We start from the raw sequence: 13087 nt of genomic DNA, 5'->3' as shown, positions 1-13087 counted from the left end.
ACTCCTAGCATTCCCTTACAGAGAACACCAGAAGAACCCTAGATCTGCCCTGCTGGGGGGTCAAGTTGCCTGCCTCTGAGGATGTCAGAGGGGAGCAGCCCCCACCCACTAACCCGGGGGGGATTTATTTATTTTTAAATATTTATTTTAGAGGGATAGGGGGAGAGGAAGAGAAACATCAATGCATGATTGCTTCTCGTGGGCTCCCCCACTGGGGACCTGGCCTGCAAACCCCTCACTGGGAATCAAACTGGCGGCCCACAGGGCAATTTCGGGATTTAAAGCCAGGTTTGTTTTTAAAGTCCGCACTGCCTCCATTAAGAGGCAGGAGACACAGGTCACATTTCCAGTGTAAGAACTTGGGACAAACCACTGCATCTCCAGGGTAAAACGTCAAGACTGCGCTAGTGTGAGTCGGCTTTGAAGGTAGACAGCTCTAATCCAAGGATTTATTAAATCTTTACAGCACCGAGACTCTTATCCTGGCCTTTTCCGGGGAGGCCACAGCCCTAACGCACGGATTCTCTTTTAACCTTTATTACTTCTCCGCCTCCTCCCAAATCACCAAAGGTCTTCCGGGGACGCAGGAGCTCTCGACACCCGCCCCGCAGAAAGATGGCGGAATCTGACGTCACAATGGGGCGGAGAACAGAATCCCCGCGCAGGTGTTCGGACGCCCGGCGACCCGCTTAGTGCTGACGCGTTTTGGCGGTTCTGCGCCTGCGCGATGAGAGGGCGCTGGGTGCGCTTGCGTACTGAACGTCTGCGAGACCGGGGCGGGGATAGGGGGTTACTGTGTGTGTGGTTCGAGTGTGGGCAACGTCGCGGGTGTGAGAGGGGTCGGGAGTCCTCCCGGCGGAGGCAGAGTTGGGTTCAGCAGCAGCCAGGGCAAGAGTCGAAGGCCGGAAGCGACATGTCCTGGGCCCCGCAGTGCGGACAGTGAAGTGCGCAGAGAGCGGAATGGGTCGGCGCCGGGCGCCAGAGTTGTACCGGGCCCCGTTCCCGTTGTACGCGGTTCAGGTCGACCCCAGCACGGGGCTGCTCATCGCTGCGGGCGGAGGAGGCGCCGCCAAGACGGGCATAAAGAATGGAGTGGTAAGAGCGCACTGCCACTCTGGCCGGGTCACACCTTGGGCAGAGGGGGATTCTCGGAGGGTCGCGGGGGCGGGCCGCACCCCACCTCCGGCTGCCCAGTGGAAATCCCCGGCAAGCCGGGCATCCCGACGGGAATTTCAGCGGAGAACTTGATCACAGGGCGATTGAGGGACTCCTAAGGTAAAGTGAAAACTGTAACAGTGCTGCTTAGGGGCTTCAGTTCTAACTTAGGAGCAGCCACGGGGGTCTTATCCTGGCCTTTTCCGGGGAGGCCACAGAGGCCGCCTGCCCTCCAACAGCAGGGACGGTGCTGCTTTTGGCCCCTAGGCTAGCTTTTCTTCACTTTCCTAATCGTCGCCCATTAACTCTGTGAACTGGAGGCAATGCTCCCAACCCTGCCTGCTGTACAGATTAGTGAGGTTCAAAATAAGAGAGGGCGTAGGGGGTTAGAAAAAGCCTTGTGAGCTAGAAAGTGCGGTAAACGGAGGGGTAGGGTACCACCAGATCATAGGACGCACGTTTGCGCTTGCGGTAAACCCCAGGCAGCCCTGGACCTTGCTCAGCCCGCGTCCCTCTCCCACAGCATTTTCTGCAGCTAGAGCAGATTAATGGGCATCTGAGCGCTGCCTTACTACACTCCCATGACACAGAGACACGGGCTACTATGAACTTGGCTCTGGCTGGTAACATCCTTGCTGCAGGGCAGGATGCCAGCTGTCAGCTCCTGCGCTTCCAGTTCCACCAACAGAAAGGCAAAAACAAGGCAGAGAAAGCAGGTGAGAAGCTGTCTCTCTAGCTTTGGGAAAAGGGTTAAATGAGTCAGAACACTCTCATTTTGGTCTCTGAAAAAGTGGGGCTGGAAGTGGGGTTATGGTAGCAGGCAGGAAGCTGGATGTTCACCAGCCCTGTAGAGAGGGGACCAGTATTATTTGCTGTAGAAGCCTAGAATCTGGTGGGCTGTGTGTATTGCAGGTTCCAAGGAGCAGGGGCCTCGACAGAGAAAGGGGGCAGCCCCAACAGAGAAGAAATCCGGAGCTGAAACCCACCAGGAGGGGGTAGGACTGAGAGTAGAGAATTTGCAGGCGGTGCAGACAGACTTCAGCCCAGATCCACTGCAGAAAGTTGTATGCTACAACCACGATAATACCCTGCTTGCCACCGGGGGCACGGATGGCTGTGTTCGTGTCTGGAAGGTATGGTTTGGGGGGGGTTAGGGAGGATACGTGTTGGTAGCAGCACAGCCAGAACTGTGAGAAACTGAATATGGCTTCTGGGAACTTGTGAGGGAAGTCTGTGCTGAGTGGCCCTTAGAAGAGAAGAGGGTGGAGGTCGTGGCCGCTCTTGCTGGGTACTCGGGCTGACCGTAGTGGTGGTTTGGCTGCAGGTGCCCAGCCTGGAGAAAGTGCTGGAATTCAAAGCCCATGGAGGGGAGATTGAGGACCTGGCTTTGGGGCCTGATGGCAAGGTGAGGAGGTGAGAGGGTGGAGAAAGTAGGTGGTTATGCTGCTCGTTTTCTGTAAGTGGATCTTCTAACTGTCCTTCTTTGGAATCTTGATTCCTGACTAGTTGGTGACGGTGGGCTGGGACCTTAAGGCCTTCGTGTGGCAGAAGGATCAGCAGGTGACACAGCTGCACTGGCAAGAGAATGGACCCACCTTTTCTAACACGCCTTATCGCTACCAGGCCTGCAGGTGGGGAGGTCCTGGAGGGTGGCTAAAAGAGGCTCCACCTAGATGTGGTGGGGGACTAGGAAAAGCCTCAGGGGGAGCTGGGGAAGATTGTGGCCTTGGCGGGTGTGACCTCATGCTGGACCAAGGCACAGGAGGGTACGAACTCTTGTGGAGGGCTGGGCAGGCCCCAGGGGCTAAACGGCTTCTTACTGACTTCCAGGTTTGGGCAGGTTCCAGACCAGCCTGCCGGGCTGCGACTCTTCACAGTGCAAATCCCCCACAAGCGTCTGCGCCAGCCCCCACCCTGCTACCTCACAGCTTGGGATGGCTCTACCTTCCTGCCTCTTCGGACCAAACCCTGTGGCCATGAAGTCATCTCCTGCCTTAGTGTCAGGTTGGAGACAGAGCTGGCTTGGCTGGGTGTGAGGGTGGCTGGCAGAACAGCAGGAGGGGTCCCGCCTGAGGACTGTTTTTAGTGAGTGTTGCTGTACAGGCCTCTAGGACAGAGCACATTTTATTGTTCATTGCAGTGATTCGGGCACCTTCCTAGGCCTGGGCACGGTCACTGGATCTGTGGCCATCTACATAGCTTTCTCTCTCCAGGTAATGGGTAGAGGTGGGCATAGCCCAGAGGGCCCTTTGGGTGGGGACTCTAGGCCTTCTACCCTGAGGGCAGGAAGGAATCTGGCCCAGCCTATAGAGTGAAAGCTTTCTGGGGTGCAGGGGCATGTTTTCCAGAATGAATGTTCCCACCTGGGGCTTCCCTCACTCATTTTCCTCCTGTCGCTAGCGCCTCTACTATGTGAAGGAATCCCATGGCATTGTGGTGACGGATGTGGCTTTTCTACCTGAGAAAGGTCGTGGTCCAGAGCTCCTTGGGTCCCATGAAACTGCCCTCTTTTCTGTGGCTGTGGATAGTCGTTGCCAGCTGCATCTGCTACCCTCACGACGTGAGTCATTGGGGTGGGCAGGTACTACCAAACCTTTATCTGTAGCAAAAATTTGCTTCCTGGAACAGTGGGCTGCTTATTTATAGCCAGCTGCCCCCTCTGTGAATGGAGTCGATCGAGGGTTCTGGTTACTGGGCTGTGAGGGCCCTTTGCCTACTGCCTTCTTCCCTCACCCCCTGCAGGGAGTGTTCCTGTGTGGCTACTGCTGCTGCTATGTGTTGGACTTATTTTCACGACTATCCTGCTGCTCCAGAGTGCCTTTCCAGGTTTTCTTTAGCCTCTTGCTCCCAGGGAGTCGGCGGCCTAGACTCAGCCACCTTCTGGACTGAAGTGGAAGCCTGGACTCCATTGTTTACTCCATCTCTGCCTGGGTCCACAGCTGAGGTGGCCTCTGATGAGACTTGACGGAACTGTCTGCCCTGCCCAGTTAAAGCTTGGCTGTGGCCCTGTGTGACTCTGAGTTCTGGGAACCCTGTGTTCGTCATCTTTGGATCCACTTAGGACATTGGCATCTGCAGTCCAGGCCATACCACCTGCCTCCTCTCCTCTGCTCACTGGAGGCTCCTGAGCTTACCCTTTCTCCAGAGATACGTGAAGATGCCCCAGAATCTGGGGTCAGTGCTTCCTGCGGAAGTGATCTGTTTCCCCTCCACCCTCACCACTGGGGCCAGCTGCTCTTCCCATGAGCCCCTTGCATTTGCTGGGCCAAGCACCGGCCTGGAACTTGGCATGAGGGAAGGAAGGGACAAAAGGAAAACCCCGGCAGTAATCTGTGGGTTGAGCTGAGTAGCTCTAGGTCAGCCAGGCTAAAGATGCAGTCAATTCCTTGGTGGTCTACCCTAGCCCTGAGAAAAGGGAAAGTGAACCTCAGCCCATTGGACAGGAAAAGTTGATATTTAATAAACAAGGGAAGACTTAACTGAGTCCCTAAATGGCACTGTCGTCAGCTCTTGTCCCCCTCAGGAGTTGAGAGCGCCTTGAGGCTGAGCAGCTCTGCTGGGTGCTGGAAGATGGCTTTGGCATACTGATGGAAGAGGCGGCTCATGTAGCAATGCTGCCAGGGGAGCAGCCCTTCCAGGAAGCCAATGTGACCACCCTGGGCTGTGATGAGCAGTGCGACATAAGGAGATTGCTGGGCAGCCTGTAGTGGAAGGGCTGGGGGAGGGGTTGGAGAGGAGGTCAGGAGCCCAGGCCTCTACTGAGAACCCAGGCCCTCTCCGCTTCACCTCACAGCTCATTGTCCTTGGCGCCTAAAGCATCAAGGTTGAGCATGCTCACCGTGGGCTGGGGAGAAGGGGTCATCAGCTGCATTGAGGCAGAGCACAGGTGTCTCAATGGCAGCTACTTTAGTTCTTGGGCTTGCTGCGTGGTAGTAGGTAACACAGTCTTTATATCCAAAGGCCACAGCTGTGTATCGCTCATCAAATTGGCGGATTGTGCGGGCCTGTGGGTGGTGGAAGGTGGGGAAGGTGGGGTAGGCTAGGATAAGAGTAGGGAATAGGAAATATTAGAAGAATTGGGTGGAGGGAAGGTGGTTGAAAGACTATACCTGTAGCACAAAGTCTACATCGACCACCTTTTCCATCACCTTTCTGTTTCTGCAAAAGAGAGCCCGGGTTGGACCTGACCTAAGCACTGAGAGAACCTGGCCCATGTGCCATCCTACCCGGTCTGCTGCCCCATCCCACTTGCCAAGACCCTACCGGTCCACAACTTGGCAGAGCCCCGCAGTGAGGCGCTGATTAAAGAGCAGTGAGTTGAGTGGCGTCTCCAGGGAACTGGTGGTCTCAAAGGAATCCCAGCATGCAGACAGAGTCAGTGCTGCCACCAGCCCTGCAGCCCGTCCTGTCCGTGCCAGGTGGTTCAGTACCAGTATCCTGCATGGTTGGACCAGTGGCAGTGAAAGAAAGGCTTGCATTAGTGAGTGGACAAAGGAGATGGGGAGAAGACGTGGAGGAGAACACACTGGGAGGCCAGGTGTTTGGGTTAAGCCCAGGCAGCCTTTACCCTCCGAGAGAGATGCCCACAGCCAGCAGTGGAGCGTGGGAGTAGTGGCGCTTTATGTGGCTCACAACCATCTCCAGATCTTCAGTGTTGCTAGCACAGAAGGCCCTGTGGGTCTGAAGCAAACCAGGTCATTGGGTAGGGAGGGCAGCCTGGGCCAGATGGCAGAAAATGGGAGGGTAAATGAATAGAAGTTCAGGGCCAAGGGTCTCTCCAGGGAAGGGGTGAAGAGCTGTTATGAGGAAAGAGGGTACTCACCAGCAGTGCTTCCCCACGGCAGCCCCGGTTGTTGAAAACGACAGCCCTGTGGCACACAGGTACATCCTAGCCAGACTCTCCCTAAAAGCTGCTCTCCTTTGGCAGCTTTCAGAAAGCCCAGTGAGATGTATCTTTCATAGAGCACCGCCTCCCCGTAACTATCAGAATCTGAATTGACCTCCCTGTTACCAGTTCTTAGATACCACCCCACCCCTCTGGGTTGTGCCATCCTTACCTATAACCATCCTTCAAAGCTTGGTCAACTAGGTGCAAGATATAGGTCTCCTGGCTACTGCCTGTTATCCCAGGAAGCAGCAGTACAACAGGCTGCGTGGCTGGGGCTGGGTGCCGACTGCCGCCGGGCCGGCCGGCCCAGTCTAGCAGCAGCTGTCCTCCATCTGGGGTTTGGAGGACCTCACTGTGGTTTGGGGGAAAGGGCACACACAGATACCATTAGGAACTCTGCATTTAAGAGGTTTACTCCCCGCCCTACCAACAACTCCCACGACTTCCCATTAGCATCATTTGCGGGCATACATTCGGCAAAACAAGACTTACAGTGTAAAGGGGACAGAACAGGTTAAATATTACCTCCTGGTTGTGCAATTAGGTATCCCTCCACAGAGCCACTCTCGTCTTTAGCCTCAACACACTGAGGTGGGAGCCAAGATCGCTTTAGTTTCAAAAGAGGTAGACAGGATTCCCCTATACTTGCAGCTTGGTGTTCCCCTTCTGACCTTACCTCCAGTAAAGGACTGGAGGCCGAGGTTGCAGTAAGACTCGGAAGATGGTTTGTAGCCGCCCCTCAAAACACCACAGCGTAGGGTAGAAAGTCTCCACAGTGATTGGACAGTGTTGCTCCAGGAAGGCCAGGAACCTGGACCCCGTTACCAGTCGAGGTCTCTGTAATCACAACATGATCTGCCTCACTCTCCTGATTTTTGTGCCAAAGCAGTGAGGGCACTTGACACCGGCGGCCCCTCTTCATAGGGCAGCCTGGAGGGCACTGCTGCTGCAGCTGGGGATGAGAAATCGGGCAGACCTCGGCCTGGAATGGCCCAGCCACCTGTTAACATAGTCCAGCTAGGGCTGAAAGGACTGTGGTCTTGGAGCTGTCCTCTCCAGGAGGGACCTTGCACTGGCTCAGAAACAGGGCTGGGAGCTCCTGCAGCTGGCTGGGGCTGACTCCCCCACTTGGCTTATCTGTGAACCACCCCACTGTGGAGATAGCAGGCAACGTAGGTAAACTGCCCTACTGATCCTGGCAGGGAGGGTTGGGACCCCAGACAGAAGCTCAAGAAATGCAGCACCGTTCGATCTGTGACCTTTTGCCTTGCAGTTGAAGTTTCCACACTGTCATCTTCCCAAAACCAGGTCTGGCCACTGGTTCCCCCTGATTTTAGCACTGCATGTTTCCATTCCCTACTGGATGTGGTTACCACTGAAGGGCGTCTTCCTACCACAGTGCCTCACTTCCTCACTCTGGCCCCAGACCTTAGGCCACGTGAACAGGTTTTTCTCTTGCTTCACACCAGCCAGGAAGGAGATAACAGATTAGATAATGGGACTGGGACGGGTGGGGTGAGGCAAGTGGGCCCTGAGCCTGATTGACAACCCCTCTGCCTGGTTCTTCTGAGCAGACCAAGGGAGTGAGAGGGACTGGCCACAGAAGGCTTCTGAAGGAGTATGCTGTACAAAGCCAAAAGACTTCAGACTCAAGAAACAGAAATTGCATTTCTGTTGCAGGACCTAAGGAACCTGAGGACCAGATTCTTATCTCTTCTGCAGTCTTGGTAGCAAAGGGGTCTAGGTGAATTACGAACTAGAGAGGCCAGGTTGGTAGTGTGATTGCTGTGAGATGTGAGTCGAACCCTGGTTCTCAAGCCCTGGAATAATAACACCTGTGATTCATTCATTGTGTGCTATATGCAGGCACTAGGCTAAGCCCAATAGTTTATGAGTGAAGAAACTATGGCTCACAGAAATGTAGTTGTTTTCCAAAACCACATAGCAAACGAGGCAAAGCAGAATTAATAGTTATATCACCACTAATAGTAGTAGGTAAAATTTGTTCAGTGCTCCTTTTGTTCCAAGCATTGTGCTAAGCATTTTACATAATAATGTCCTGTGGTCTTCCTAACAGCCCTTTGAGACAGGTAATGTGATCCCTCTGTGGATGCAGGTTTGAAAGCCAAGTAATTTGTCAAAGGTCGTGAAGCTTGCCAAAGATAGTGGGGGAACTGGAACATGTCTAGAGCTAGTGCTCTTAGTCACTGTACTGCCTTACTTCCTAATCGCCAAGATTTTCAGTTTTTATCAGTTTATTAAGTCCTTGAACAAATAGCTCAGTGGTGCAGAATAAGGTACTAGTAAATTAGGTGACAGGTTTGATTTATGTAGGTTAGTTTCATTTTAACTATAGTGAAGTACTGACTCATTCCTGAGAATTAAGGATCAATAAATACCTATCCATTGTGCTGCACAATCCAAACACTGTGGCTTCAGGGCCTCTAGAATGGCACCTTCCCTGCATTTTAACCAGGATGGGAAGTCAGGGGAGGGTTTGGAATGTGAAGTGGCAAAGGTCGGACTTCGCTGTGGCTTGTTGCAAAGGAAAATGCATAGTTATGGTCTGAAGTGAGTGACTTTCCAAATCAGACATATTGTATAAAGTAAGGATTTATAGAGTATTTGTGAGGTTTGAACTTTTTAAATTGCTTTAAGGCAGACTTGTTTTATTAAAAAATACATGTGAATGCTGAAAGCTCTGAAAATGCAGAAAAGTCAGGTGACATTAAAATTCCCTGTTGATCTGTTTAAAGGGCTTGAATCAATAGGTTTCTTGTTGACTCATTTACTTGGAACAGAATTTAATGAGTATAAAAAGATTTAGATTTTTCTGGATATGTAAATTAGGTATTTAATCTAAATTTCAGTGAGGATATAATCTCCAAGTTTATCAAAATCAACCTCTTCAGAATTTTTAACTGTACTATACTCCGAGAGCCTAGAACTTAAAACAAGGCTGAATGAGCAAGCGCAGTTAGGGTTACCCATTAATCCTGAGCCAGGAGGGAAAGGAACCTCCCCCAGTCCTGAAGGAAGCAAGGCCCTGCTATCTGTTGGAGTGATGCTGGGAGTTGGCCACAACCCCACAGGCCTCAGGGTCTTTCATTCAGTGCACCTACTGAGAAACATAGCTTGACTGCTGAAAAGAACAGGAAAGCCTAGTGTGCATGTCTCCCTGATGTGGCAGGACGCCTTCCACCCACCTTTCTCCCAGTCTGTGCATGCCATAGGGAGCAGCACCCCTCTGGTGTCTGCAAGGCCCAGATGGCATTGGAAGCGTGACAGATGCAGAGAATCTAGGCAGGCAAAGAAATTACTCTTCATAAGGTGGTAAGCAAAGAGGAGCCTGGCGGGAGCGCAGGGCCGGTGGCTTGCTTGATGGGGTTGAAGCATCCAATTTCACCTGGGGTGGGAGGCCCAATCATGCCAGCTCCCGCAAAAGGCTTGAGCTTTTTCCCTAGACCCAAATACCCCCTGAAGTATCCCCTAGACCCAAGTACCCCCTACCCACCCACCAGAGCTCTGGACCCACACCCACCTGGGGCACACATGCCCAGTAGTAGCCCAAGTAGAGGGCAGCGCCAAGACCCCAAAGCAGAAAGAACAGCTCTGTCCAGGTGCCATGCTGAGGGCTTGGGGAGAAGCTCAGCATAGTGTTGCTGGGTTTCGACTCGCAGGTTCTGGACTGGCCCCAGCACCTTGACTTTGACTTGTAGGCCTGCAGGTGCGTGCCAGAACCCACCCGTTGCGTGCTATTGGACGGCCCGTGCAGGTCCCGCCTCCACTGCTGGCGGGGTGGGGTCCGGTGACCCCCGCCCCATTCCCCGTGTGCGAGCCTTCAGGGCTTGTGCGAGGGCCGCGCGGGGTTGGGGGTGCCGCGTCCCGTGCCCCGCGGAGCTGAACTGAGTGACCTGCAAATGGCTTCCGCACCGCGCCTCCCCGTCTCCTGCTTCCGCTTCGCGGTCACGGGCAGGGCAGCCCCCGGGAAGGACTGGCGGCCGCCCCTGCCGCCGCCGCCATCTTGGTGAGGCCCCGCCAGCCCCTTCCTCGCACTCTGCCCTGGAGGCAGAGGCGGCCAGTCAGGCAGCCTGGTCACCTAGGACACGGCGGCTCCAGGGGCGACGCTGTGCCCTGTCACACAGAGTACAGCCACGCAGTGACCTTTGCTCTCGGGACATGGCCGGTTCCCGTCACAGTGGGACACCCTTCACAGTGGTCCTCACCCCGGACGCACCGGGCGCGATAGCACTTCGTAGTCATGTGATCAGGGTTCGGCCAGGACAGAGTGGGCGGCTTCCACACGGTTGCGCGCGCGCGCGCGCACACACACACACACACACACACACACACACACACACGAGTTGAAGCCGCTCTCGTGCAACGTCGCTCTGTGTGATGTAATCCCTGTCAAGGAAATACAGCAGATACCACCCCTCCCCTCTGCCACCAGGCGCTTGGCGCGCCCCAGGGGTGCCGCCCCCTGTCTTCACCGGGAGGTGGACACGAGTCTGCCACCAGCGCAGTGGCGCTCAACTTTGACCGAAGATCAGAGCCATCTGGGGCCTTTAAAAACGAGCAGTGTCCACGCCCCAACTCCAATATAGTTTGTCTGGAGCCCAGACTAAGTAGCAAGGTAACTGAGAAGCTCTCTGGAAGATCCAAGAATGCAGTCAGGGTCCAACCCCCGCAGCGGGGTGTGCTGTAGGTCAGGGAAGGTCCTGCTGCAGCAGGAGCTTTGAGGAGGGTTCCTGAACGCCATGGGATCAGAGAAAGCGTGCCCAGTATTAAATGACAATGCGTTTTAGGTGAAACCGAAAAGTGAGGAGTTTCCCAGGCAAGGGGGAGGCAGACAGAGAGTAGTTGTTCCAACAGAGGAAACAGCCTAAGCAGAAGCCTGGATGTGAGAGACTTCTTGAAGGACACGAGAAATTTGGTCAGGAGCACAGGAGATGGTCAAGGAGCGGAGTGTGAATAGCTACATAAAGATGTTAGAGTTTTTCCTGAAGGTGGAGAAAAGCCATCAGAGTTTTATGAAGGGGTGGGCAACATACTCAGAGTTGTTTTATTTTTAAAGATTTTATTTATTTATTTTTAAAAAGAGGGGAAGAGAGAGAGGGAGAGAAACATAGACGTGTGAGAGATACATCAGTTGGTTGCTTCTTGCACACCAGCAGGGACCTGGCTCGCATCCCAGGCGTGTACCTTGACCAAGAATCAAATCGACCACCTTTCGGTTGTCGTCAGGACTGCACTCAATCCAGTGAGCCACACCAGCCAGGGCCAGAGTTGTTTCAGAAGAATCATTCAGGGTACTTGGAGAATGGATGGGAGGAGGATGAGAATGGAAGCAGAGAGGCCAATTAGGGAGCTGTAAACCGAACTTTGGCAGAATGATGGCTGCCTGGACTGGGGCAGGAGTGAAGCTCTTCAAACTAGGAGGCTGCATTCACAGTAGGTAGGAGGTGTGGGGAGAAGGAGGAGTCATGGATGACCCCAGGTTTTTGACTGCTCTGGTTCATGGATGCCTGGCAGTGCCTGCTTCTGGGATAGGAAAACTGAGGGAGCGCATGGTGTGAGGGATAAGGGGACACATTCTGGCTCAGACACATAGAGGTCAGGGTGCTGGTAGGTATTCTAATTGTGTTTTTTTGGATTCTGTATTTGTCTGTTTGGTGTGCATTATCACAAAGCCAAACTCATGGCCAAAGTTGTTTCCATCACCCCTGCTATCCAGAGTCCTACTCTGAGCCACTTCCTTCATGTAACTCACACATACCAAACCAGTGTTTTCCCTTCTGCTGAATCATCACAGGGCTGGGTACCAGACAGCCAGGGACAGCCCCTTTCCTTCACAGTCCACCAGAAATATTCAAACTGGCCAATCCAAAGGTGTTTGCCAGGCCCTGCCTCACCTTTCTCACTTAACAAAGGCTGTGACCTATATCTTGCCTGGCTACTTTCTGCCTTCTCACCTACCCTGGTGCTCCTCACTGTGGGCCTGTGGGAAAGCTGTGCCTCTTATTTCTAGGGAAACTGTAACATTAACCTTTTCTTTCAATGGCATTGACCTCTCCATGTTGTCACTCAGTCACCTTTATACGTTAAGATTCAGGCACAGATCAGCATGCTGTTCAATTTCCGATGTAGTCTGGGGTTTAGAGACTAGAAAGTGAGAATCGGTAATCATCAGTACTTAGATAATATATTAGTTTGCAGGGTTGCCATAACAAAGTACTACAAGCTGGTTATCTTAAACAACAGGAGTTTATTATCTTACAATTCTGGGTACTAGAAGTCCAAGATCAAAGTGTCAGCAGGATTGGTTCCTCCTGAGAGCCATGAGGAAGAATCTGCCCCATGCCTCTTCACTAATTTCTGATGCTTTGCTGGCAATCTTTGGCCTTCCTGGTCATCCTGGTCATGCAGAAGCTTCACTACAATCTCTGTGTCTTTACATGCTCTTCTGTGTGTGTGTGTGTGTGTGTGTGTGTGTGTGTGTTTATCCACAGTCTTATATGCATAGCAGTCATATTAAATTAGGAAACTACCCTACTTCAGTATGACATCATAGTTACTAATTATATCTGCAGTGACTCTACTTCCAAAGATTACATTCTGAGGTAGTAGGGCTTAGAATTCAAACACATACATTTTGGATGCAGTTCAACCCATAATACAGAGTGATGGCAGCCACATGAACAGATGAACACAAGGACAGATGGAGAGTGAGGAAACGGCCCAGGGGAATTCTGAAGCATGAAAAAAACTAAGAAGAAATGACTATAGAGAGAGAGAGATGGTGCTGATGAAACCAATGAAGACTGTGATCCAAGGAGGTAGTGTCCATCAGTGTGCACCCAGGAAAGAGAACAGGATGACCTTGGTGAGAGCAGGGACGGATGCTGATGGGAAGCAGCTGATGGAGAGGCAGAAGATGAAGATTCCAGAGAGATAAGAAGTCATGTATTCAAAAAACTAAATCCCGCCCTAGCTGGGTAGCTCAGGTGGTTAGAGCATCATCTCGATTTACCAAGGTTTCTG

General features: G+C 52.8%; 2 protein-coding genes across 2 annotated transcripts; one reads left to right on the top strand and one right to left on the bottom strand.

The window, feature by feature from the left end:
• The first annotated feature begins 860 nt into the window (after nt 1–860).
• PREB (prolactin regulatory element binding) lies at nt 861–4639 on the top strand. Its single transcript, XM_037146686.2, has 9 exons — nt 861–1095; nt 1679–1871; nt 2068–2288; nt 2480–2560; nt 2662–2786; nt 2986–3159; nt 3296–3368; nt 3556–3715; nt 3898–4639. Exons 1-9 carry the CDS (start codon nt 961–963, stop codon nt 3990–3992), a joined length of 1257 nt encoding a protein of 418 aa, XP_037002581.2. The 5' UTR covers nt 861–960; the 3' UTR covers nt 3993–4639.
• A 19-nt stretch (nt 4640–4658) lies between these two features.
• On the bottom strand, nt 4659–9951 carry ABHD1 (abhydrolase domain containing 1). The gene is made up of 9 exons (XM_037146687.2): nt 9585–9951; nt 6720–6880; nt 6213–6395; nt 5978–6023; nt 5723–5835; nt 5419–5592; nt 5265–5313; nt 4994–5159; nt 4659–4870 (listed from the first exon to the last, which is right to left on the bottom strand). The coding sequence occupies exons 1-9, from the start codon at nt 9696–9698 to the stop codon at nt 4659–4661; spliced, it is 1218 nt and encodes a 405-aa protein (XP_037002582.2). The 5' UTR covers nt 9699–9951.
• Nucleotides 9952–13087: the final 3136 nt, after the last annotated feature.

This window comes from Artibeus jamaicensis, unplaced genomic scaffold (assembly GCF_021234435.1).
Source record: "Artibeus jamaicensis isolate MK-2021 breed Jamaican fruit bat unplaced genomic scaffold, CSHL_Jam_final contig_465, whole genome shotgun sequence".
Taxonomy (NCBI): Eukaryota; Metazoa; Chordata; class Mammalia; order Chiroptera; family Phyllostomidae; genus Artibeus; species Artibeus jamaicensis.
The sequence above is the reverse complement of the archived record's forward strand: the minus strand, read 5'-3'. Positions and strand labels throughout refer to the sequence as shown.